This window comes from Glossina fuscipes, unplaced genomic scaffold, assembly GCF_014805625.2.
Source record: "Glossina fuscipes isolate IAEA_lab_2018 unplaced genomic scaffold, Yale_Gfus_2 2, whole genome shotgun sequence".
Classification (NCBI taxonomy): domain Eukaryota; kingdom Metazoa; phylum Arthropoda; class Insecta; order Diptera; family Glossinidae; genus Glossina; species Glossina fuscipes.
In genome coordinates this window covers 4,716,141-4,743,536 of record NW_023998416.1, presented here as the reverse complement: position 1 = coordinate 4,743,536, position 27,396 = coordinate 4,716,141, and the positions used below count along the sequence as shown (strand labels likewise).

The 27,396-nt window shown below is 33.8% G+C and overlaps 1 protein-coding gene across 2 annotated transcripts; it reads left to right on the top strand.

The window, feature by feature from the left end:
* The first annotated feature begins 7,427 nt into the window (after nt 1-7,427).
* On the top strand, nt 7,428-26,097 carry LOC119632982 (embryonic polarity protein dorsal-like). 2 transcript variants are annotated; one of them, XM_038026158.1, is made up of 9 exons: nt 7,428-7,932; nt 10,620-10,727; nt 17,455-17,505; nt 19,665-20,231; nt 20,290-20,678; nt 20,742-20,817; nt 22,745-22,846; nt 25,189-25,281; nt 25,362-26,097. In XM_038026158.1, the coding sequence occupies exons 2-9, from the start codon at nt 10,706-10,708 to the stop codon at nt 25,955-25,957; spliced, it is 1,896 nt and encodes a 631-aa protein (XP_037882086.1). In that variant the 5' UTR covers nt 7,428-7,932; nt 10,620-10,705; the 3' UTR covers nt 25,958-26,097. The 2 variants fall into 2 exon arrangements, with proteins under 2 accessions (XP_037882086.1, XP_037882085.1); XM_038026157.1 differs by lacking the exon at nt 7,428-7,932 and adding an exon at nt 8,029-8,353.
* The last annotated feature ends 1,299 nt before the right edge of the window (nt 26,098-27,396 follow it).

The following is a 27,396-nucleotide window of genomic DNA, read 5'->3' as shown; positions in this document are numbered from 1 at the left end:
ACACGCGCGCACACAAATTTGGACATAAAACAATATTTCATTTATTTATTTACTTTATTTTTTTCTTTTTTTTCTTTTTTCATTTAAGATGTAAATTTTTAAAGCATTTCTCTTGAAATTATTTGAGAATATTTTCTTATTTCAACTTCTCCACAGCTAAATGCGTTGGGCATATATGGCACAAACACACGTATACATAATTTAATTACATTTAATATTTACATTGATATTTTCACGTCTGGCACTGTTCATGAATAGTGGAATAACAAGTAGACCCATAATTTTTTTTTATTTTTTTTTTTATTTGACCTTGGCAAAATTAACAGCCAGCAATACATGTCTTTCATACGTATTATGTAATATACATTCATATTTATATCTGTGTATAAACATGAATATGAAGAAAATAAAAAATAATTTCATTACATGTGTCTGTGTCTTTCGATAGGTTTCTAATAGAAAATCTTTTTATATCTACCACCTAGAGTTTGAAAACATTTGTACCTTATTTGCAGCACTCACAAGGAAGTTCGCCTACACACTCTATAAGATGTTTATGTGATTTTCAGAATAGCATTGGTTTTATTTTTTTCTTTTCTTTCTTTTTATGTTGAATCAATTATTTGTGTAACACAGTGAAAAAAATAGTGAAGAAAGGGAGATGATGGCCGAAGCCCAATTCATGTGTGCCGAATTGGTAGATGCTATGCCTTTACCCATTGAGCACTCATTGTAGTTGCAACCAAAGTAAATTCTACCACGAACGCTGGCTTGGCAGTCGTGAATTTCCCCTATAACGCTACCCATGCGGGCTTACTAGTCCTAGGAGATCTATTTACTGAAACTTATATGGTCTTGTCCTCTTGAACACGACGAAACAACGTTTTAGTTCTCCTGTGAAATTTTCTGCGAATCCGCACCATGCATGTGTGTGTTCGATTTCTTAGAAAATATAGGATTTTCTTAACGATACTTTCTTGATCAACACCAAGTTTATCCGCATGTCCCGGTCCCCACAGTTCAGATAGGAGCTTCACACTTTAACACTTCTTGCGCGCAGATCAGCATCGAATGTTTCATATGGAAATTTTTTTTTTTTCAAATTTTTTTTTTTTTTTTTTGGAAAACCTTGGCTAGTGGGCATGGAAATGGCATTCGGCCACAACCGAATATATGTTTTGTAAATTGTTACAATTCAAATGCATATTACACAAACGTTGTAAATTAGAAAAATTCTAATTCACTCGAAGTATTTTTGGATATTGATTAGCTTGAAGCCATTAAAAACTGGTTTAACAAATTGTTCTCAAACTTGTTTGGATTGACTTTACAAAAAAATCCACCGATTTTCAGTTGATTTAGTTGTACATTAGCAATAATATTTATACACACCTTCAAAGAATAAATTTGAAGCAATTTTGTGATACCTTTCAAAAACAAGGCTTGAACGGTTCTTTAGTGAACTCCTCGAACTTCAATTCAATTTTCGAAAAATTAAAATTTTCAAGATCTATTGAATGTACTTTCGGGGCTTGCTGGAACCATCTGTCATTCACATCTGTATTCCGCAATTTAGACACAAAAAATTTAATTAACTCCTCGTTAGCGAATACTATTAACTGAGCACTTAGTCGTACCTCCTAGAAGAATTGTCCATTGCCTAAAATCCATACCAAAAGGTTACATATTTTGGATGCATTTGTTTTTCAACTCCACTTGCAACAGATTTGTTGATTAAGCAAATCATCAAGATAAACATGAGCTTCATAGCTGAAAATGATTTTTTTCGAAAAACTATTTTCCACTTATTCTTGCTTCACATTCAATGAAAACGCGGTGTTTTTTTGTACGGTAATTTATTTTCAATAGCCCTGAACTGTCAGTGTACATTATGAGGTCATCTTTTCTGTTTCTTGACAGCACTTTATCTCACGAGTAAAATTCACATTCTGCGAGAATTTTGAAGCACTATATAGATGCATCAGAATTATACCAATAAAACAAGTGAACGAGTTATATTCAGCTGGGGATAAATACCTCGCACACCTACCACCAATAAAATCTTTATCGCCCCCAGGTTTTACTTATGCTTGTAAATATATGAATGGTCTAAAATTTATCTCTCATTGTTAAATGAAAATAATCCACTACTTCGTGCCATTTGCCATAGCTCATTTAGAATTAACACGTAGCTTGTCGCTTTCAATTCTCCCAGTCAGTTTTACTTGATATCGAACTGGTTATAGCCTTGTGTGGGCACGGCCGATTTTTTCCATTTTCGCCCATAAATAATGGAGTTGTCCGTAAGGTCAATGTAAAAAACTTCAGCCTTCTGTTTCCCATATTAATGAGCATAAACCTACAAATTTTTGCTTAGAGGAACTGAGTTGCGCTTGGTTGCGGGCGTGTGCTCTAATCAATTTGGCCCATTTTCAATACCAAACGTGCTAAGCATGCAGAAACTTTCAACAATTCTACCAAGTTTGAAGTCAACATCTTGATTTTTGCGACCAAGAGAGTGTGAACAACGCACATACGGAGGGGCAGACGTGGCTTAATCGATTCAGAATTTCACGCTGATCAAGACCATATCTCCTTTACAGAGTCTCTGAAGTTTCCGTTTGGATGTTACAAATATTATGATGAAATGAATGAATATGAACGCAAACTTCTACTCCTTTATTTAATAATTTTTGGAACGATGTTTTTGATAACAATAGTCTTAGTCGGAGTAAACCATGGGAAATCGAAATTTAATATTTTAAAATAAAAATTTCTGAAAAATTATTTATCACAAATACTCACTAAACAGTTGATCGATTCTTTGACTACTAAACTCGTCAAAAGTGACCTTAAAGTAATGATGAACGCTTTTGGACTATAAAAAATGGGAGAGACTATCTTATTAAAATAGGTTTTCTCGTCAACATTTTCAATCTGCTCTATATATCTCCTTTCTCAAAATTATCATATAGCTAAGGTGACCAAAGGTATTTTTTTTCTTTAAATCTATACCGACTGTACCGTTGTTTTGGAGGGTGAAACCTTAAGAAATAAGTATAGTTTATAGCTAAAAAATATTCGAAACTTCTTGAGTTAGAAATCTGAAAAATATTTTTATATATATAATGACTAACCAATAAGAAAAAAAATTTTTTTTTTCACCTGACTGACTGTGGACAGCAGAACTAGTTTTTACTTTCTTTTTGTCACTATATGTTCTGTTCACTTTATTGCATTCATCTGGTTACCCTCGCACGCGCTACATATGCAATACGTATAAGTAAATATTACTTGGATGTTGTTCATAATTGATTTCAAATCAATTATCATGAATTGAAAGCATAGCGTAACCGGTTTCATTCACGTCTTAGGTATTTTTCATTTCTAAAGCCGCAGAAATAGAAATTCCAGGAAAAACACAACAACAATTTTGCTATTTATATGCCGAGGAAATGCAAAGATATAACGTTAGCTTTTAATTAAATAAAACATTTTTTTATCTATATTTAAAAAAAGTTTTTATTACACAAAGAAAGACATTCATATATATGTGTAGTATATGTAATCACAATTTCTCTAACAATATACAATTTTATCGGACTGCAACAATGTCATGAACAAGTTCTCAAAAATGTTAAATGCGATGTTCGAAAGCATGTTCACGAACGAAAGCCAATAAATGCAAATTGCATACATCAAGACATAGTATGATGAATCATCGAAGTAATCCAACAACTAAGACCGAAATGCTTTAAAGTATGACGAAAAGAAGAGGTGATCGTGTTTTATTTTAAAAGTAAAGTTACATAACCTATCAATCCATTCGAATACATATATATATTATATATATATATACGTGCAATACTTAGTGATGCATAAGCGTAATGGAGGGGAAATTATTGTACGTAAGAAAAAAACAAATCAAAATGTAAAACTTTAATAACGGCAATAAAACGAGAAGAGAGAGAGAGAGAGGGGAAGCCGTGTACTTTGTAAACGATTTATTTATAACTTAAGCTTTTCTCGTCACGTATTAGGACGAAGGTCGTTTCAAAGTATTTACGCATTTATCTCAGTTTTACAAAATTTTAAACACAAGTGACCAAATTTTTCAATTTGCCCTCAATGCGAGAAATTTTCGGCAACAGCTATACATCATTCATATGTAACCGTATTGGATGTCTGTTTGCATTGATTCCAATTAATTGGCTTTAACTGATTTTCGATTCTCTCTCTCTCTCTTTCTCTCTCTCTGTTTCTTTCTCTCTCCTTCTTTTTCTCCGTAATACTTTTCAACTCGCAGAGTTACGAGTATTTCTAAGACGCAAAGTAAAGTGTGTATGTATATGTATACATGTAGTAAGTTAGTTTCCGAAGAGTATGCTCAAATATTACAAAGAACTAGTGGACTGCAACTCTGTAATGTAAAGGGTAATAAGCAACAACGCCATATTTGTTTTCTCGCGAATTATGATCATCCCACACAAGGAGCTCACATATATGTGGATATTGTCTAAATTCCAATCAGGTATTCCGCCAACTAAGGGTGCTCAAGCGAAGACTCTCAATCGTTACTTATCAGTAACCACTTGGAAGCTATTAAACTCGATATATCTTTTAACTAACCAATACCTCATTCCATTCCTAAATAACGATTACATTGAGTCGATCTTTCAAAAAAAAAAAAGAAGAAAAATAAATAAATAAAATAGTTTTCGTATTGATAAATTAATATAAAAGCTTTCTACGATTGCTATACTTGTAGGCGAATTCTGTTTATATTCAAACTTTATCCCTTAATACTAAAAGATTATTAATATTCGCTTTCTATCTCGATTCTTTTGAGTTGAGTTTAAGAGCAAAGAGATGAACACGCAAACACCATATTCGTATGCCTCAAGATTGAGACAGTTGGTCGGTCACGAACAATGCTACAAAATTATGTTTAAAAAATGTTTAATGAATAATTGGAACGGATGGAAGGAAAATTTTATTCACGATAAAATGGACAAACAATCGGGAAAGAGTACGCCAACTTATCTTCGCGTTAACCATGCGGAGGGAAAGCAGTTTGAAAGAATTAATTAATTAAAGAAAACATAATTACATGTTGTTCTCAATGTTACACCGAGCAAGCGATTGTATATTTAAGGGGACTAAACATATCCCTTTTAAGGCCTATAAACACTAGGGTAAATTATAAAAAAAGGGTTACACCAGAAGGCATTCTCTAAATATTTTTTTTTTCTTTGATTTTTGAAAAATTTTTACGTTAAATTGCAAGAAGTTGCGATATGAAGGAAATAACAGAAAAAGGTCTGAAAGCGAATAATTGTCGGACTCTGTCCCTTATCATCAACAAGTTACAATTTGTTTTTTTCCTCAGTTATATCGCAATATTTGTTTGTTTTCTCGTTTTTGAACGGCTTTTTCGGGCCTATGTTATCCTTTTTACGAGCGCAAGAAATTGAGGAACAGTCAAATCGTAACTTCTATTTCTTTAATAGATAGTCCCTAAGGGGAAAGTACTTCCTTCCATGCTTACTGTTTTTCTGTCACTAAATTTTGAAATTTGATATTATTTGTTAAGGAGATTGCGATGCCTGTTTTCGAAAAGTGGACGTATTTTACAAACAAAATGGGACACTTTGGTTCAAGTTCTATATATCATACCGTTTAGTGAAATCCGCACACACTGTTTACAATACATTGAAAGAGATTTGAATGCCACGTCATTGAAATAATATTTATTATACTGTGAGGCTATTTCCCTCCTTTTAATCCCGGGGTAACTCATCGGAGTCCAGGATCCGCTCACAAGCTTTTTATTTGTGTCTTTATGCTTTTCTTCCATCGTCCATTAGATAACAGTTCCGATTAGTTTTTGCCTGGAATCATTGGGCGTACTTGCGTAGACAATTCAAATGTTATTCAAATATTATTTTGTCCAGCTTATAATTGACTTAGACTTAACTTATAGTTTTGAACTCGCTGTCACAAACGTAAAAATGGTTTTATACTGTACCCGTGTTCTTAGATTATGAGCGATATTATATTGAAGTCAATCAAAAAAGCCACCTTTTTTCACCACGCGAGAATTACCTCTCTGCAGCAGAAGTCCTTTCGCAACTTTTTGTAAAGGTCGCTTGTGCAACTTTACCAGATGTCACTTGAAATCACACGACGAGATGCCCATTACCCGTCGTCAGTCCTTGTACTCTTACTACTACTTAATTAACTTATCTTAGCAGCTCCTCCCGAGCGGGAGATATGTGAACGGAAAACAAGATGGCGATTTTGCTTCTTCACAATACATATATACAATATTTTAAATATATACCTATGCACAAAAATCAAGACCTAAGGCTAACTATAAAAAAAGAAAATATTAGCTTCGATATGCAACAATTTGTCATAAAGGCCGGGGGTGAGGTGACCTTCTAAGATTTTTGATAGTTTTTACTCAATTAGTCGCATGCAGAACTACAGCTGTTGATTGTAAACACCTTGCTTTCAACAGTATGAAATAATTTCGTGAATCTTTAACCAGCCTACCACATGTGGGGAAAACGTTTGTAGCAAATTGAATATATCTCTCGATAGTAGCTGAAATTATAGAATATCAAGTGAATGTTTAAAGGCGAAGAGAGCACTGCTCAAACAAATACAATGCTCACAACAGGTTTGGCCAGCAAGTGGCGCGCTCGATTGTAGAGCACATCAAAGCCCATAAGAGCCGTTATCTACCAATCATGGGTTTAAAATGAAGATTATTATTGTCCTTTGGGATCAGCTGTTATTAATCGTCTGCTGTTACATACATTACAAATTAAATGAACACGTATTTATAGCGTAAAGCTACAAGTTTTTAAATTCAGCTGCCAGGAAATCACACACACACAGAAATATTCCCTGGAAAATGTACCCTTGATGAACATCGCAACATAAACAACTTGGTACACCTTCCCCAATATACGCCACTATTTAAATTTGCCAATAGTGGACATACGTCTGTACATAAGTCATACATAACTTAGACAAAAAAGCAAATTTTTTTGTGTAAAATGATTTCAATCTCACACAACGATAAGGTAGATGCCAACAATCATACACAACATGAGTCGACGAATAAGTTTTTTAAGTGTTTTTTTTTGTTTCTTTAGCGTTACGGCAAAGTACAGAAGTTGCCCAGACCAAGTGTTTTTTTTTTTAAGCCTCACTCACACGAACATTATCGTTGGAGCACGATCAAGTCGATTTACTTACTCATTTTCATGTTTCAAACGCCATTTAAATGTGTGCACATAAACATTTCTAATGAAATGATCTGAACGAGTGAGAAAGTAAAGGCAAGCGGAGCCGAAAAGTGCTACGGCCATGAAATTAGACTCACATACGAGCAGCATTAGCAGCAACTCACCGACTGCCGACAATTGTGCGATGGTTAACAACAATAGTTGAGTGTTCACTTTGAAAGCGTAAACTTCGTACGGTGCGCGATAGATATTCGAGTCCGCTTGCACTTATAAATCAAAGATACACGTAAACAATAATAAATAAATCTAAAAATAGATACAAGTTTGTGTTTTTAAGCGCTCTTAGGCAGTTGAGAGTTTCTGCGCTCATTTGCACATAGAATGCAGTCGCTACTATAATCGCTATTATCACGTGTATAAATGTAATTCGTAAATTTGTGAGATTGCCTTTTGCATATACATGAACTTAATACAAGCGTACAAGGCGTAAGCTTTAAAACGCTTAATTTGTATATATGTATGTATGAGTGGTTTAATATATGATAATTGTTATTCTCGGAAAATAACTTATCTACATACATATACATATGCAGCAAAATAACAAACTTGGAAGAGATAACCAATTAAAATAAGACCAGCTTTTGTGAAAAATGTTCAACAGTCAAACTAAAACGTAATAATAATAAATTCAATGAAAGTATATACCTAAAATAATAACAATAATAATAATAATAATAATATTTACAAAAAAAAAAAAAATAATAAGAACAAAAGCAATAAATATAGTAAAAGTGTTACTTAGCATTGTAATGAAAATTTTTGCAAAAAAATGTTAACATATATAGCGTGATTTCTTCTTTCATCAGAAATGATCTAATTCATGGCTTCGTGTTTAAAAAACTAGAATATTCATATAATTTGCGAAATGTGTATCCGATAAATTCATTTCGCATGTCGGTTAACCATAACAGTAAATCTATATGAAAACATATTAATGACTACCGCGTTTAATTATATCTTTTAAAGTTTACTGGAACGTAATTAATCGCGCGCCCGATCTATACTACGTGAGGCAGCGCATTTACATATTAAAGGTGAAAAACTATGAATGATAATCGTTATCATTATTAATCCCTGATACGTTCATGATAATTGATTATTCGCAATTTTAAGGTTTCTTACTTTAAAAGCTTGATAATCCTCTCTCTCTCTCTCTCTCTCTCTCTCTCTCTCTTTACTTAAGTCTCCTTAAAATCTAGCGATTATATTAACCATTTTATCTTCCGGGTTTACAAAGGTTGTAAAGGTAGAGTTAATTAACAGTTAATTAACTGTATTTGAAAGAAAGTTAATTCATTTCATAATAAGTATTGCACGATGCAAGCTTAATTCATAATGGATTCGAGTAGCAGCTAACTGTCAAAACCTAGAGTATTTTTGCTTTTCTATCATTTTTGAAAGAATTTAAATTTCAATAAAGCTCAACCAACTTGCAACAAACGAAAGAATTATGATTAAAAAATCCCAAAAAGAGTGCTATAAGCATAAAGCTTCTCTTCGATAATTACGATCAAACATACTTTTATATCTTTCCTACGTTACCTTAGCGATTAGAGTGTATTAAGTTTATGCGAACGTTCGAAAAGGCTTGACATAGAGACACTTTTGATTATATCATCCAACTTAAAGTCAATTTTTGGTTCAGATTCAGACTTATTTTCACGTCTAGCCGTATGTTCGTATAAGGTTTCTGCAAATACTCTCTCGTGTTCAACCGACCAGTCGCAGTTTCTGAGATATTTTGATAGAATATGTAGCACTTGGATATGTTTCGGCTTGAGGGCAAAGGAAATAGATTGGATTGAACTACTTTTATGGTCACTCACCATATAACACCCGATGCAAAAAAGTTTCAATTTTAAATGTTTCGTGACCTGTGAACCTGTAGAATCCCGTATTTTCGAATACTATGTATAAATTGCGAAAATTTTGAAAAATATCTACAAAAAATAAAACTTCACCTGTGAAGTTTGAAACACATGCATCTATTTCCTGCGCCCTTTGCCGTAAGCCTTTGTATGGCAACAAAGTGTAATTCTTTGTAGTTTGCGACAAAAATGGATGAAAAAGAATAAATTTTTTCACAACAAAATTAACTTATAATAGCGGAATCTGGGCCACATTCATTTAGCTTTTGGAGTTTGCGCTCATATGATGGAAAGTGAAAAGTGTGTTGCATTAGGTGAAGTAGTGTAGCATATTAATTGATCAGCCTGTTTGATTGTGTCACAACATTTCCCCTGCTTGGATCACGAAACTTTCCTATATGGGCCAGTACTCACTGGGCGTTTTTTTCACGCGTGGTAGAACTTGAGAAATAAATCCAGGTTAACGATAAAAGCAAATACCAACATACTCTAGCGTCGCTCACATTAGACATATTCGCAGCGATTATTCATAATTTCATCCATCCCTAAAAGAAGATCGTACTTTCTCTGCCCATACTCTCTTTCTTATATAAGCAAGCATATTGTCATGCAAGAGGATAACTTTGCGTCCGTTAGCCGTTGTTGATAATCCTTTAACGTCGTTCAACTGACCTCGGTACACATCTGCAGCAAGATTTTCATTCGCTTTTCACAGCTCGTAATACATTACACCTTACACCTTATAACCATGAACATTCCACTTCGGTGTCGATGTGGATGGTTTCCCTAGGTTTCCTCTACTTTGCATCGCCAGTCACAATACGCCACGGAAAACTCTTCTTTTTCTCAATGATACTAAGCAGAAAACTATTATTTTATGCAGAGGAAGGTAAAAATCATCGCCATGCACTACCTTATCATTTTCACCAATAGATGCCGCTTATCGAAATATGTGGAAGCAGCTAATACAATTCAAAAAATCTTGCGCCTTCGGACAGTTAAAAGTTAACATGCAGATTAAAATTATAAAGAAATGGAATTTATTCCAAATATCGAATTTGTATTCGTTTTTTAGATTGTCCGCAATCCACAATTCATTTAGAAGTTCACATAACATTTCTTCATAAGATTGTGTCCTCCGGTATAACAAATTTTACCAAAATATCTCAAAACTCGCTGCTTGTAGGTTGAATACACGATAAGGTGGACGGACAGACCAGTTTTTAAGAAAAAGTAGATTCTTCTGGGTGCTGTACACATTCGCACAAACTTAATATACCCTTGTCTCATAAGTAGTGTAAGATTAACTTTTCTATTGCTTCACACACGCCATGAAGCATAAGCGTATATACATATATACATATATATGTATATTTAAAATATTTTAAATGATAATTAATTTTAATATTGCCAATAAATCATTTCTATGTAGTCGTGTGATATTGTAATTGCTTGATAATATAAACCGAAGTTTATAAAACTTTCATTTCAACATTTTCGTGTAAACATAAGAGAAATATGGAGCGGAATGATGCTGTTGGTAAGTGCTCTTTATACGATTTATTATATAAATTGTTAATATTAAGAACACCTTTGTTGGGTTTTGAGTTTTCTGTTAAGTGTATGTACCTATCTATAGCAAGCAAAAAACGAATTTCTTTACAATATATATAAATAAATAGCAAAAGCATAGATGCCCATTATTTATATTGCATATTGCGTGGCACAAATTTTGGATTATTTTTCGTCAAGGATTGTATTTCATTGCTTTTTAGTATTTTTTCATTTCCTAAGCGAACGGTATAAATGTTAAGGCTAATGTAAGCGATGCTCTTTTACGAGCATGAAATTATGGGTAATTTTCTAGAATGTTCTTAATGAAAGAGCAAAAAATGTTTTGGAAAATTTTTTAAAAGCCAAATGGCGACGCACAAGTTTTTATCCAATAACAATTTTTTTTTTTTGACATCTCTCCGCCGTGACATTAATGTAGCTCAACTCAACTTTCAACCTTCACAATGTGAAACATGTCGTCTCTTCTTGGCAAAATATGACGTCAATTTTGGTAAAAAAAATTTTTACTTTTCGAAAAGATTTGTCCGAAATCCGGTATGAAATATGTTCAAATTAATCAATCTAAAAATACAGACTAACTTAAAAGAAAATTTTAAAATAAATGTAATCGGAGTAGCATACATCCAGTCTCAAGGTCAAAGTTTCGAAAATACAGTTTCGAAAGGCATTTCGTCGTCTTCCTATGTTGCTGCAAAGGACTGATGAGCTCTCACCCGACCAGCATCAATCCGGCATTTCACGCTTTATTTTTTGTTGTCGGGAGTCTATTATTTTTCATATGCTAATCGCACAGAAAAAGCTTTAGAACGTATGGGTATCGAGAAATTGTCTTGAGGAAGATATTATTTTTATATCTTACTCTCGTTGCTGCGAGGGTATAATAAGCTATGTCAAAGGGCCATGGCATAGACCCATCGTTTTTTACTGTAAGAATTTCCTCAGAATCATTTTCTGAAACGATTTAACTCCGTGCGTCCATTTGATAGCAATCAATGTATTTCCAGGTTCAACTCACAGGCCGTAGTTTTCGGGATATTTAACGTTTTTGCATAAAGATTGGACGGGTCATGTTTATCATCAGTTGCTGATATAATTCGAAATCCTTGCATATAAAGATTCTTATAAATAGTGAGACCTAGTATTATCTACTTTTTGTCTCGCTTTTGTTATTATATGAAAAATTATGATTGGACATGTCCCCAGTGGCATCACAAATACAGCACAAGTCACAAAGCACTTCTTCTGTGTGCTTTACGAAAGTTAAGAAACCTGTTTTATTAGAAAACTGATATCGGAGTGTTTCGCATGACTCTTGCTTCAGAATACCAAAGCCGACGCAAAATCAATCAGATGTCGCTATGGTTTAGCGTGTGTGTCTGCAGTGAAAGCTTAATCGAACGAAACCAGTAAACTTATTGAGTAATTTACGAGCGAGTGCCAGCAAAACAATTCTGTAACTAAGAGAGCCCATTCCAAGGCTTAAGTACCAACCGGATAAGAACTTTGGATATGGTCCAAAGTTTACTTTCTGAATAGAGCGAGGCCCATCTATTCTTCTAATTACTTAATGCTTTAGCAATTGAGGATAGTTACGAGTACCCCGCGAAGGGCCGTATGCAGCAGTCAAGACATACACGCCGAAGTTTTCGTAGCACTATCACATCTGCCCCAACGTTCCTAATAAACACATATGAGGTGTACATACAGGCACATCTGCTTAGGCTCAGCCAAACACTCATACCTTATATATATTTAGCTGTTTCCACGGCAGTATTGTTCAGCACAATCACATCCGCTTCGGTATCAGCCAAAGGTACAAACCCAAGTCTATGTGATTTATGCATACAATGCTGGTTGCATCGAATGCAGCGAAACCACTCCTGCTTAGTTTTCCCCGAAAGGTTCTTGCTAAGCACATGTGACGAATTAGTGGATACGAATTTTGACTCCCGTGGATCCGATAGTTGAGATTATCGGCATTAAGCATGTCATTATTATACGTACTCCTGCTTTCAAATTATCCATACTTTGCGGACGTTATCCAGCTAATACCGCCTTGCATTTTATCGTGCAAAGAGAAGATACGAACCCAGCATGCTCCAAGCATACCCGAATCACACTACTACTCTCTGGCTTCCAAACATCTGTTGTATCGAAACAATTACAATAAGAATACACACTACTTTTCTTTTGTTTCATCACTAGTGACCGATCGCAAAGTCAGAATGTTTTTGATGAGTGCAATGAACCGGTCGCCACATAAAGTTTCTCATGTAAACGAGAGCTTCGCATAGCATTATTGCTGATTTTTTATGACAAACTTACGGGAAGAATTGCATTAAGCACAGCCGTGTAACATATTTGGCAGTCGAACATTTCTTAAAACGTTATAACATATCAACTTAATCTTCGTATGGCTTCCCGTGTTGTTTTTAATTTTTCTCCATTTGTTTAATGTTTTGATCTTAAATTTGTTATTAAATGTTATTTACTCATACATAAACATATCTTTCGAGTGTGTACATCGAATCTAAAGACGTCAAAATTGCTGCGCAGCCAAATAATTATAGAACACAGTTTTAGAAACGAGCAAATGATATTGAAATACCTATACAAAAATCGCTTTGGATTCAAGTAAATTGTTTACATTAACTTGATTTGTTATTGATTTGTTTAAATTAAAAATTCCTAACTAAAACAAGCGATTTCAACGATTTTACATTATATCTTTTAATATACGCCAACGTTATTTATAACCCTTTGTGTTTACTGTATTTTCGCTTTTAGCAACCTTAGGTCATTTGCAAAACTTATCTATCAGCTTTGAAACACTCCGTTTATAATCTATTGAGCTGTATAAATATTTATAAATATTTGTTCTTAAACAAAAAAGAAAAAAAAAAAAATTTGTTTGCAAAAAAGAAAATAGTTTAATAATACTAATCCTATTGCTGTACGCAAAATACATTTCTCATCAGAGCCAAATTAGTCCGAATTAATTTAGATATATACAGAGACAGCTTGGATTCTTTGTCTTATGATGGCGTTCTTAAAGCGAAATAAATGCGATAATAATATGAAAATGAAAATAAAAGGATCATCGGAACAGAGCCGATCATTCTCAACTATGCTCAGGAGACAATGGCCTGAAATTGGGTGAGAATATTAAAAATATAAAAATCAAAATTTTGCGGGAAAACCTTTCCAGTTGGTATTAGTTAGTCTGGAAATTTCTTGTGGTTTTTCCCAACAACAAGTTAAAATAACTTTTTTCAGATAGCTGCACATATACTTAAGATTAAATGCATATATATATATAGTTATGTTGACCAGGCTTATGTTTATTTTGTGAAAAACTTTCAAAACGTTCGGTTGTGTTATAACAGTTAGACGTATTTTTTGAAATAGGAGATCAAAGTGAGCCTAGAAGGTATATTTTACGTTTTTATTTAAAAAAAAGGTAGAAGAATTACAGAAGCGCATAGGGAAACATCTGTTGTACATGGAACTAATGTTGTAGCAGAACGCCTTTGTTAAAATGTAATGAAAACAAAATTTTGTTCTGGAAATTTTCCATAAAAGCTTTACCGCTTTCTGGTAGGCCAAATACCATTGATACTGACCAACTAAATGTTACGATTGCGACTGTTGGGCATATAACCATTCGCGAGATAGCAGAAGAATTTAGTTCATCCAAAACAACAAGTTAATTCCTTATACAAAAAAAAAAAAAAAAAAAAAAAAAAAAAAAAAAAAAAAAAAAAAAAATCCGCCTGAGTGGCCGAGTAGGCAAGAGTCTCGACTAGCAACTCAATAGTCGTGGGTTCAAACCTCAAGTGCGGTAGAGTTTTTTAATAAAAGCCGATAGCCCTAGATGCTAGTGCTTTAAGACTTTAGTCTTAGAATTTATTCTCTGGCTAAATTTATAATAATAATAATAATAAAAAAAAAATATTTTATTTCATAGTGAAAAGTCACAACACCTTTCCTGACTATCTAATATTTATCTTGAAGGGTTTCCACAATTGATTCGCCAGGTTGACGAAACGTTATATAATTGAATCACGCAACTATAGTGCAAAGGTAGGCTCAACTACTTAGATATTCTTGTCCCGATTTAGTTTTAAATAAAGCCATCAAAGGCAGGTGAAGGCTCTACGCACGTAAAGCTCATACGAACTAATGAAGCCTAGAATCCTACAGAAACCGAGGATGCAATGTGTTCTTCTAATAAGTTCTACATAAGGCAGAGAAATCTACATCAGAGATTCTTGAGTTTCTCGCTCGCTCCGAATAGCCGAATCATTTCGGTTGTTAATCGGCTAAACATTCTCTTAAAATTGTCAAATTTTGTTTGATACTCATCTTAAGAAACAATGCTGCCTTGTGAGCATTTTATAACATTTATTCTACGTTTTTTTCTACATTCGTTGATTTATATAAAAATAATTTTTAATCAATTTAAAAAACATAACATAAGCAGCAAAACTTATATAAGTTTTCAAAAATAAATTCTTAAAAATTGTATGAAAAATCGATCAAAGCTGAACCAATTACTACTTTTTTTACTGGAGAATGTCGCTATAGAGAATGCAAAGTCCTAGAAATAGAATATTATTAGTCCGAAAAACCTTCAAGTAATAGTTTTAAATACTGGGGCATTAATAAAATGTTCTATCTACGTCAACCTCTAAGTGCTTACCATACAATCAGTTTACGATTTCAACACCGAAATTCAAGTAGTGGAAACAGTCGGTAACACATTTCAATTTTTTTGTGTAGTATCGTCAGAAACTGAACTCTGCCATGATCTTAATCCAATAATCGACTTTCTGAGCTCATATTGCATATCATTTATAAATCAAGGATTATTTGGAACTAATAACTGATGTAACTACGCAAGAGGTATTTAAAGTTTTTCAAACCTATATTCCACAGCATCATATTGTTAACCTATTACAGCTTTTCTCTCCGTCAAAGTTGAAATCAATACTTTTGGTAAAATTTGGCTTATTCTTCAATTTCGTGAGGTGATCAGGAATTTTCAAATATGTGAGAGGCGCTGATTTCCTTCTCATCCACAGCAATAATGCTGTGTGTGTGTGTGTGTGTGTGTGTGTGTGTGTGTGTGTGTGTTATTTCTTTCTTATATTAAAGTTTGGAGACCAGTTAAAGCGAACCTACGGTTCGACCGCATTTGTTAAACACTTAATCATTTGAAAACGTTACAGTTTGCAGTGTTTTTAAAATTATTTACAATGTAGCGATTTCTACGTTCCAACGATGCAATTTATAACAGTAGACAAAAACATTCTGGTGTAGGAAATTGGTATTAATTTCGTAAATTGCGCACTTAAGCTTGATAAGAAATACGTGGTCAGGCAGGCAGGCATGCCTCGTCGATTCTAAGTGTTGCATAGATCTGCGCAAAGTGAAACAAACTGACTGACAAACTCTGCACATTTGCGGATCTAATGTTTGTTTTCATATCGTAGACTATTTCTGGTATATGGGTACATTAAGTTTATGTGGACGCAAGCAATTTATTATACCGCTTATCTTTTTGTCTGTTCGCCTAGTTTTCTTGCGTTCAACCTGTAGACCGTAAATTTTGAGATATTTCAGTCCGTTTTGGTCCGGTTTTGCTAACGTAGGCGAGCGCTATTGAAAATGATTCAGATGGAACCACTTTCTTAGAGGCTTCCCATATAACATTTCGTTTAGAATAACTGTATTAATTGAACTGTAGTAACCGAATAACTGTATTAATCGGATTGGTGTATGGTATTTAATGGCACTTAAAACGGGACGATCGGATCAAGCGCTGGCAAACTATGACTTGCATTAACTTTTTCTTTTATAGTCCAGAATATTGGACAATTCTTCGGATACCTCCAAAATAGGAAAATCCATCACCTCGTAGTATTTGCACATCTGAAAAATCATTTAAGGATTGCAGCCTGCCGCAAAGTTTATAGTAGCAAATGTTGACCTTATGACGTAAACAACATGTTGTTTTTTTTATAACCTACAACGCTCGTGAAACAGGCTATGGATGGACCCATTTTTTATTATACAAACGATTTAGAAAATGATTCTGTCTGTCCTGTCCGTCCGTGTAAGGTTTGTTGATGTGAACTCGTATCGAAGCTAGACGCAGCAATTTTTGAAATATTTTGATGGAGTTTGGAACAGTTTGACTCAAGGACAAACGCTATTAAAAGTAATTTAGAAGACTTGACTTTTTCGACCACTCCCCATATAAGGTCTTGTTTTGAAAACTCGTTATAAAAAATTGCAATTTTCAAAATGTCTCGACAAAACTCCCTCTGTAATAGTATTTGAACTTCGTTGGGCTGGGAAAATTATTGAATTCTCTTTACATATAAGCTTCCCTACGAAAACTGAATCTTTATAAGGTAAAAACGGTATATTTTTTAATAGCTCATGGTAGCAAATTGACTTGGAAATCAATCTTACCGAGTTTGGATGACGTACGTCTTTTTCTTTTGTCCGGCTTTCGGGGAAAGTATACTTTTGTATGAAAATAATGTGTGAATTTTCGTTTATTATTATCAAAACGAGTGAATAACTGTATTAGGTGAAGTGGTGTAGTCTATCTACAAGTTGACCTTGCTCGTAAATAAAGTTCTTACTTGCTTTTTTACTTAAAAACTTTTCTTTTCTTACAGATAATGTTAACATGCCTGAACAAGACGATAACCTGGGCTTGAGTGATATAAGTAAGTAAATAAAATTTGAACTTTAATAATTCAAAGAAGTTTGGAAAATATATAAATATGTAAAGTAGACTAAATTGTACGAGGAGTTGTTTTTTTTTTTTTAATTTAATTTCAATTTTCGTCCAAACACAACAAACCGTCATATTAATAACTTAACTTAAGTCTTTATCTAGCGCCGTAGAAAATGATATTTCGAGGATATTCTAAAAAATTAGAATGAAAATTATAGAATGATTGTTTAATGGGCGCGCTTCGAAAGAAATGCGTTTAAGGGTTTGAAATGTGTTATAGAGATGCACTCCTAGGAATCGCAAAAAACTGCCCAAATATTTCTTCTTTATTCTCTCTCCTAGAAAATAACTTTGTCAAAAGGCTTCATTTTTGTCATTTCGCGACGGACAAAAATATTTCTAATTGTATTTTTATAACTAATATCAAAAGTTAAACCACAAAAATTTTAAATTCTTAGCTAACATTGATTCTTTACGACTCGTTCGGTCTCAGCCTCATATTTACTCCGCGGTCCGTCGATGAAGTTGTGTTAACAGATTTTTCTTTTTTTTTTCACTTGGAAATCCTTGCAAATAAACATAAACAGATGACAAGACATTTAGCTGCATTTTATCAGGAGCAGGCATTCTTTTTGGAGTGGGTTGTGTAAAAATAGAAAAGCGATGAAAAAAATTTCTTTCGGCTATGATTTTTTCCGCCATATTCTAGAAGGTTCAAAGCATCTATTAAACCAATAAAACTAATTTGTGATAAATTTATAGTTCCCCTTAAGCATACTGCAAGCACACACTGACCTTCGACAATTAACATTAATTTTGGGTTTGAATATTGTTACCAATGTCGTTTATGTTTAACCCTAGAACTGTCATGTTGTTCGATTCGATCTTTTTAAACTTTTGCATTTCAAAAAAAAAAAAAAAAAAAAAAAAAAAAAAAAAAAAAAAAAAAAAAAAGCTTATAAGGCATTTAAAGTTGCAAAGCTTTTTGGCGACGTTTTTTTATATGTATAATCAATTTTTCTCTAGCAGATGGCATATACCTACTTCTACTAAAATGGATCAACTTGACCAATAATTTTGTCGAATTTTCACAGTCGCAAGTATAGAAATAACAAGGTGAAATTTGGTACAGACACTCTGTGATCCATAAGCAAACCATAATTGCTTAAAAATTGCTCTTATGGATGGAATAATATGGAGTGATTTCAGAGAAAGTTTTGAGAATGGACGTATTTTTATAAGTACATGTGTAACAACATTTCACATATTAAGTTATATATATGCAAGGATGGATAGCAGCTTTGTCTTTGCTTTTTATACCCACCACTGTAATATGTGGACATAATCATTTTGTTTTTCCAAAATATATATAACAACCAAAAGGAAGCTGCAGAGACCCTATAAATTATATATATAAATTCTGAGTTGGTTTAACCATGTCCGTCCGTCTGTGTGTTGTTGGCACTCTCCTGTTGGCAAATTTAACGATATCGACTTCAAATTTGGTAGAAACATTGAAAATTCCTGAACGCAGATTGATATTGAAAATGGACCACATTGGTCAGAGCAAAAACGCACAATCGAGCTTAACCTGAACACAAGTCAGTTTTTTTAACAAAAATTTTTGAAATTTTGCTCATAACTCGGAAATTATTAAAGTTAGACGGCTGAAAATTTCCATATTTGCTTTACGGGACACTTTACTTTACTCTCTAGGTCCAAAAATGGAACCACTTTTTTGAGGTTTAATGCTTATTTGTCATAAAGCAAGCAAGACAAAACGTTTAAAACTATTTTGGACACTCCTTAAACGAACATATATTTATTATCTGCCTAAAAATGGGTTAAGTTTAAAATGAAGACGGCAGACACCGCGATTAATTTTTTTCTTAATAATACCAGCGATATGGGTATCAAATAAAAGAACTAGGAGAGTAGAATGCCAAAAGCATAGTGGTTGGTATAGGCTATTCGGACCCCGCCGAATATAACTTTCTCACTTGTTACTCATAAATGAAGAAAAAATTCTAAAAGCTAGCGATTTCTAGCATTCATTTAGCAAATAACCAATTTTAGAGTTTATCCAAATGTAAAGACTAAAGTGAAAGCATTATAATAATGATACTTATGACTTATACTTCTTTTCAGTTGATATACTTAAGACTTTAGATAACAACAGTCCAGAACTTAATGAGAGTCCAGCATTTCTGGAAGTTCAAGCAGTTACAAATGCAACGTCAGTTTCATCGTCGGGATCGTCATCGCCAACATTTAATCAAAAATCCCAGAAATCAACAAACATTTTAAGGCACGAAAATTCATACACAACATCCGAGAAGCCTTACATACGCATTGTTGAGCAACCTGCTAATAAGGCTCTTCGATTTCGCTATGAATGCGAAGGGCGTTCGGCAGGCTCTATACCCGGCGCTAATTCGACAACCGAAAATAAAACATTTCCCACCATTGAAATCGCTGGATATAAAGGTGAAGTGACAATAGTCGTCTCCTGTGTTACAAAAGATCCCCCGTACAGGCCACATCCTCATAATCTGGTTGGTAAAGAGGGCTGTGAATATGGTATATGTACAATGCGTGTAAAAGGTGACCCTCCAAGAGCAGTATTTAGCAATTTAGGTGTACAGTGTGTAAGGAAGAAGGATATTAAAGCGGCTTTAGAATTACGCGAAAATCGCAATGTCGATCCATTCAAAAGTGAGTATAGTAATTGCAAATTAAAAAAGTTTTATTCGTAAACGTTCTCCAATTGCAGCAAAATTTGCGCACAAAGATCAGCCCTCGAGCATTGATTTAAATGTCGTACGTCTTTGTTTTCAAGCATTTATACAATCTGGCCCACGGCAATACAAAAAATTGACGCCTGTAGTATCCGATCCCGTATACGATCGGAAAGCTGTAAACGACCTGGCTATTAATCGCTTATGCAGCTGCTCGGCCAAAATGAGCGGCGGTGATGAAATAATAATGCTTTGCGAAAAGGTTCCCAAAGATATTAAAATTAAATTTTATGAATTAAGTAAAGAAGGAACCATAGTTTGGGAAGATTATGCCGTTTTTCAGCACACCGATATTCATAAGCATACAGCGATTGCATTTAAGACGCCACGTTATCATAATACAGAAGCAATTCATAGACCTCAAGTAAGTGCTTATTGCAAATAATGTTTTAACGCAAACACTTCTTACGTATGACTTTAAATGCAGGTTTACATCCAATTAGTGCGACCATCAGATGGAGCTACTAGCGAGCCTTTACCATTCGAATACTATTCCGACCCAGGTACGTCCTTCTTTATGCGTTTACAGCGTAAACGTGATCTACAAGCGAATCTTAAGGTATTTCAGCAAATACTATCTCTTGACGGTGAAAAAACGACGCAAATAAACGAGAATCCAATAAATGACGTGATTATATGTAGAGATTCTGTTAGGGACTCTTCGAACCCGAGTGAAAACCCTTCGTCTAAATCTTCTGATGTATGTATAGAAAAATATGATGTTAATCGGAAAAATGCTAATGAACGAGTCGAGTTGCAAATGCAAAAACTTTACTTCCCACCTATGAATAACTCAGCAGAAAGCAATCCAGACGTAGAAGACAAACTTTTAGGTCTCAGAGAAGTGGAAGAATCTATAGATCTTTCCACAATAAAAGAGATCACTGCTTGGATGCACTCCAACGACCTTGAGTGTAACTTAGTTATAGGAACTAATGGGTCAATTCAAGATAACGATGACATTATAATGAACAGAAATCATATAAACACATTGCGCAAAAGTGAACGCGCACAATTTAATGACAATATTGATACAAATGCAGTAATCAGGCAACCTAAGACCGAAAATTATTTTAGCTTTTCTGATGAACACGATGCCGAAAAGAACGAGACAAATGTTACAAACAATATCAGTTGCTTTGATGACAATAGTAAAGATGACAGTTTTGACGAAACCTCTACGCATAATAGCTTTGAATTAGCTTTAAAAAACCCCATCGAAATGCCTGCGGAGATTGATTTTCAATCTCTACAAGAATCCATTGTTACCTGTAATCCATCGACCCCTACAATCCAAGTGGATACTGTAGAAATCTCCGAGACTATGCCTATATTCTCGAATTTATGCACATCGTCTAACATAGTATTAAAAATTTCAGATCAAGTATTGCCCGCTTTGCCTCCTAAACCAAGTCAAGAAATTTATAGAAAAACTAACAGTAATTCTCCCAGTTCTCATGGGGCCCAAAGCAGCCGCAATGAAAGTGTTTCCTCACACACAACTTCACAAACAACTGCATTGTCAATTTCTGATCAGGAGTCAAATAAGTATTCGTCGTCTACTTTGAATAGGCCCTCGAGAAAAAAAAAGAATTTTTTCTCTCGTTTATTCTCACGCAAAAAGAAGAATCAAAGCGATGTCCAAGTGCATAAAGAGGAATCAAACTGCAAATTAAGAGTCCCAACTGACAATTCAGACAATAAAAAAATGTATTTTTCATTAGGAGATAGCAAACGCACTTCATTGCGTTCCATTAAATCTTTGCAATTAGATATGATGAGCTATGAATTTGATAGAAGGAAATCGAACAGTGAAAGGCTACCCGGTCGAGGTGTAAACAGCGTTTTAGTCCGAGGGCAAGGCAGCCGAGAAATTGAAACGCAAAAAATGTCATTCGAAAATAATCCATACAATAACGGTCTCAAATCCGTTGACAGTCTGGAACGTCTTGAAGGTTTGGTTGATCATAAAACCCTTAACGCCCTACAGTTGGCTAATGTCCCTTTATCTGACGGTGACATGGAGCTTGTAGCTATCGCCGATAGGCAAAGTATCAAAAATCTTTGTGACGGTAGCTACGGCGTTCTTCTTGATCCTAAAGTAGATTTATCTGAAGCCGAACACTTCGCTCTCTACACTAATATACCCCTTGCATCTGAAAGTGAAGAAAATACTGACGAATTCGAACAATGCCAAATATTAACACCGGCAGAAGTTGCCAGGCGTTTGACTTCAGCCCACCCAACAAAATAGATTAAATTGGAAGTGTAAGTCCACCAAGAGGCGAACCTTAGGAAAAATTAAATTTTGTAAAGAATACAAAAGTAAAAGTGCTTAAAAAGAGCCACCATTTTTTTAATGTTTTTTTTTTTTTGTACATATGTTATAGAGATGTTTACATATATATATATATGTATATGTTTTTGTAGATGAAATCAAGCGTAAGCGTCTTAGGTCAGGTGATAATGCTATGAATATACTGCGAAGGGAATTGCAAAAGCATGAACAAATGCGAAAATTCAATGAAATTTGTAAGTTGACAGACGTATACATCTATGTATGTATGTACATATACATATGTAGTATACCTATATAATAATCAATATATATGCAACACATAAACATATCATACTCAAGAGTATCCTTGGATTGGTACATATTACACACATATCTCATGGTGATGGGTTAAACAAACATAATTGAATTAGCCTATGTATATTCGCAAGTTGTATAATAATGTACATTTACATAACATATTCCATTGTAAGGATATATGAATGGGCGTAGTCATTGTAAACACCTATGATTTTAGCTTCGTATGCACCGAATCTTAACAAACTTCGTAATGAAATATTTTCACTTCAGAGCCATTTTTAAATATCTTCATATCATATCAAAATTAATAATCCATCGAGGTTATTACCCGAGAAAAATATATATTGCAAAAGCATCATTCAAATTCGCCCCTAGTTATTGAAGAATTTGGAAAAATTTTACCGGTTGACAGCTTCAATGCTTCCAAATTAAGTGCAAAGTGAACAGAAATATTGACATAGTTATTAAGTCTACCGGAACGTTTTGTATGCTTTCGGAACCACGCCTGCATCAAGCCTTTGTGCAATCGCCAATATTGTCTAAAAAGGTTTTTCTCTAACAAGACCTTGGTAATGTCGTCATCGATTGAAAATGTTCGCCCAAAATTTTCTATTTGAAATTTTTCGAACCATCTTCTGCATGTTCCATCCGAAACTGTACCTCCACAAAACCCTTTCAATAAATTTCGCAGAGCCTCTGGAGCATTTCGTAGTAATTCGTATGGCCGCAAATGAACTTTTTCGGTAGCTACGGATCGCGTCGCACCTAATAGCGACATACATCATCTTCATTTTTGTTCACTTGTTAGCTCAGTATACATACATACAACGATAGAAAGGGAGAGCCAAACATGCATCCCATGAATATACGCATACTTGCTGATAGAGCTTTCCGGTATCCAAATACATTTTTGACAATATCGGAGATTACAGAAAGGCTTGATTCAGCTCAACAAAGCATTTCAGAAACTAGGATTTTGTTTTATTACAAAAAACTAATAAAAGTCTTCGGTAGACCTTCGGCATTATATCGTAAGCCGTCATCGGAAGGCAATTTTGGTAATAAATTCGAACGGTGTTACAAGGATCCCATGGAAACAATGTCGATAATCGAACCGAAGACGTGGAACAAACTAAATCAAATGTGACGACATAACCTCAAAAGAACGGTAGCGAAGTGCATTTCTTTCATTTATTAGGCAATATCTTCGTTATATGTTTTAACATTTTTTACGCTGGGATAAGCTTTTTTTGTCTCACTTTTGAATTTCATAAATAAGACTAAAACTTGGAAAATCTGCAATTTTTAAGTTAGAGAGCAACGTCGGCGGAGAGGGCGTCTCTGACTATTTTTAATTCATTTTTTTCACTCATTCAGTATATGTCTTATCGAATATATATCGAATTTAAATTTGTTTTAATATTATAAATTTATGTAATTGGATGAATGTAAATGAAAAATGTTTTTAATAAGAAAGAAGCCGGTTTTCATGTCAGTATCAAACATTTTTGTAAACAGCTAACCATTGCCATATAGCAGTTTTTATTTTCCTTTATGACGTACATTAATTTTAAAATATATTTTATTGGATAATGAGTAACTTAACTGACTTTGATTAAAATCTATTATCTCATTTACTTTACTTGTCTGTAATTACAAATTTTAAGTCCTTGTGCATAGCTATGTTAGTAGTATTTAAATAAAACTTAATTTGAAGAGGACGTACATCTCTTTAAATGATTGTTTATTTATTAAGTTATCGCACTCTTAGCCAAACTGATATAAAGGCCTATGGTATGTAATTTCAATTCAATTTATGATGTGTACAATCTCGTTTTCTTTAAGCTTATTTAATTTTTTTTTAAGCAATAAGACCAATGAATTGGATCAGATCTACTTTGTACGTATATACGATAGGTGGGTTAATGGTAAATTAATTCAATCGATGTAAACGATATTTATCGCTTGTTGCTATCCCGTATAAATATTTTGCATTTTTCATAAATTTTAATAATTTTTTTATTGTTGTTATTGTAATGCATACTAAACGCCAATTATAATTAAACTGTCAGTTTAGCTTCTCAAGCATAATTTTGACTATCATCAATGTTATATATTTTATTTTCTTATCACGCAAACACCGGTAGACCGGCTAATTAATACACCATTCTTTCATTTATTACCCGTTATCGTTATTGAATGTTGCATTATATTTAAACCAAGTTTTCAGATAAGAGTTTTTAATCAAATTATTATTTTACAATTTATTACTTCAAAGCAAGCCCCAATATGAATGCATGGAATATACCGCCAATACAAGCAACTACGGCACCAAGTGAAATTTTACCCGAAATCAAACCTGAAAATAATGGTATGTGAAACTTATTTTGGAGAACTAATTTTGCTATCTCTTGTTAATTGATTTTGTTTTCGTATTCCATCGCAATATAGGTTTATCAATGTATAATTTTGGACCGCGTCGTAGTCCGTACCCACCATCACCTCTGTCTCCAATGAATCGCAATACGACGCCGTCACCAAATCTTATGAGAACACCCAGTGCTGGCAGTCAAACACAAATGAGTGACACTTTTAATCAAGTTTGTGGAAATCTGCAAACACTAGGCGTCAAGAGTGAACACAATAATAATAATCAACTACCAATCCGTTATGATGATAATTTTTTCAATGTACAAACGAATGTTGGTAACGTTACGAACGCGTTATTTAATCCGTTCATGAGTCGAACGAGTGGAGGTAGCATTACACCGCTATGGCCATTGGACAACAATCAAAAAATATCAAATTCATCGCAATTTCAAGTAGTGAATTTACCGCAAGCTTCGTACGATTATCAGCAACAAAATCAACTTAATGGCAATGTACCTGATAATGGCCAGCAAACATTCCCCTTTCAAACTGAATTGAGTACGCCGGTAACAAATGATTTGGATCCATTAAATTCGCTTTTACAAATCGGGAGCGACCAATTTCTTAATCTCAATTCGGATGATTTAAAATTATCGAATGTTTCTATATCTACCTGATATGTTCGACACTCAACTAACTAAAATCCCATTTCGAGGATATTTAGTTTGTCTTAGTTCTTCAATATAACATTGATTCTCAATTGGATTGGCATTTTGTGCCCATGTAAATAAATATCTTTTATAGAGTTTAAAATTCTTAAAGTTTTTAAAATTCTTATATAAATATTCATTTCGTATTATTATTTATTTATAATAGTAAACAACAACAACAAAATTCAATGTAATTCGAATAAAATAAAAACATTTTGTAAAATTTTAAATGCAGATCTCTATTTTGCTTTCAATCAAAGCTAATTAAGAAAATTATATTCGATTTAACAGATTTAAATGCTATTTATGGCGAACTAATGAAATTCGCCGACTTTAAACACATATCGCTTTCCTTATGCTAATTAATAAATCTATATAAGCAGTGATGAGAAACTTATGCCATTGTTGAATTGATGATTACATTTTTTTTTCCTTGGGGAGGACAACACAATAAAACAGTAATGAGGAATCTACATGAAAATTTGTTGACTTTTGTAAAGAACAACCTATCCCCTGCTATGAAGCACTAATTATTTATTGCTCTTATTTAATTAACTCTTTCATTGCTTGCTTGTTTCAGTGCGAACGGATGCAAGGGAACACTTTACTAAGCTTTCCACTCAGAAAGGAACATATCAACGAACAAGCAGTCAAAACTGAAAGCTTCTTGATACCTTATAATTTCTCTTTGATCTGCTAACTGGTATTATTTTTATTTAAATACCCATGATACGTAATGAAATTATAAATGCATTAATTGCTTATGTAGAGGATCTTAAGTGTAGAGACTATTGCTTAGATAAAAGAATTCCACATGACACTAATAAATATTTAAATGCAATTCCAAATTTATACTTGTTGGAATAATATAAAAAGAGTTTTTCCAACTCACTCATATGCAGTTTAAAAACGTATTACACCAATCTCTATTTTCGCTCTTCTTCAACTTTGCGGACTGGCGTGCCGGACAAACCATGCTGCACCGATCTGAACACGTGGTACTCAGGAGATGTCTCTTGAGTGCGCTGGGTGTGGCAGAACTTCCCATTCGAGTACCAGCAGTGTATCCTGGACGACTCTTGTCACAAGTGGCAAAAAAATGGCATTTTCAGGCAATTCGTGTCGCCACTTTTAAACTGATGGTACCAAAGCCTATAATTGGCATATGATAGAGCAGCACCGCCATAAGTCTCCGAAAGCAGCTGCTTTCGGCAGCAAACTTTTTCAAATAAACAATCAAAGTAATGAAGTTGGAAGAAAAATTTTAAGCACTCCACGAATAAATCAATGATATTAGAGGAAGATGAAAACCATGAAATTCAATTGTTATGCCCACTGATATTTCCCATCATTTTTACCTGCAGAAGTCGCTTACCGAAAATTTTTGCAAACACCTAAGATATTGC

Excerpts from the sequence above, each read along its gene's own strand:
- LOC119632982 (XM_038026158.1), top strand. The coding sequence starts at position 10,706 with ATGGAGCGGAATGATGCTGTTG. Across the intron at positions 10,728-17,454 it reads GGAGCGGAATGATGCTGTTG|ATAATGTTAACATGCCTGAA; the intron begins GTAAGTGCTCTT and ends CTTTTCTTACAG. Across the intron at positions 20,232-20,289 it reads CAATGTCGATCCATTCAAAA|CAAAATTTGCGCACAAAGAT; the intron begins GTGAGTATAGTA and ends CTCCAATTGCAG.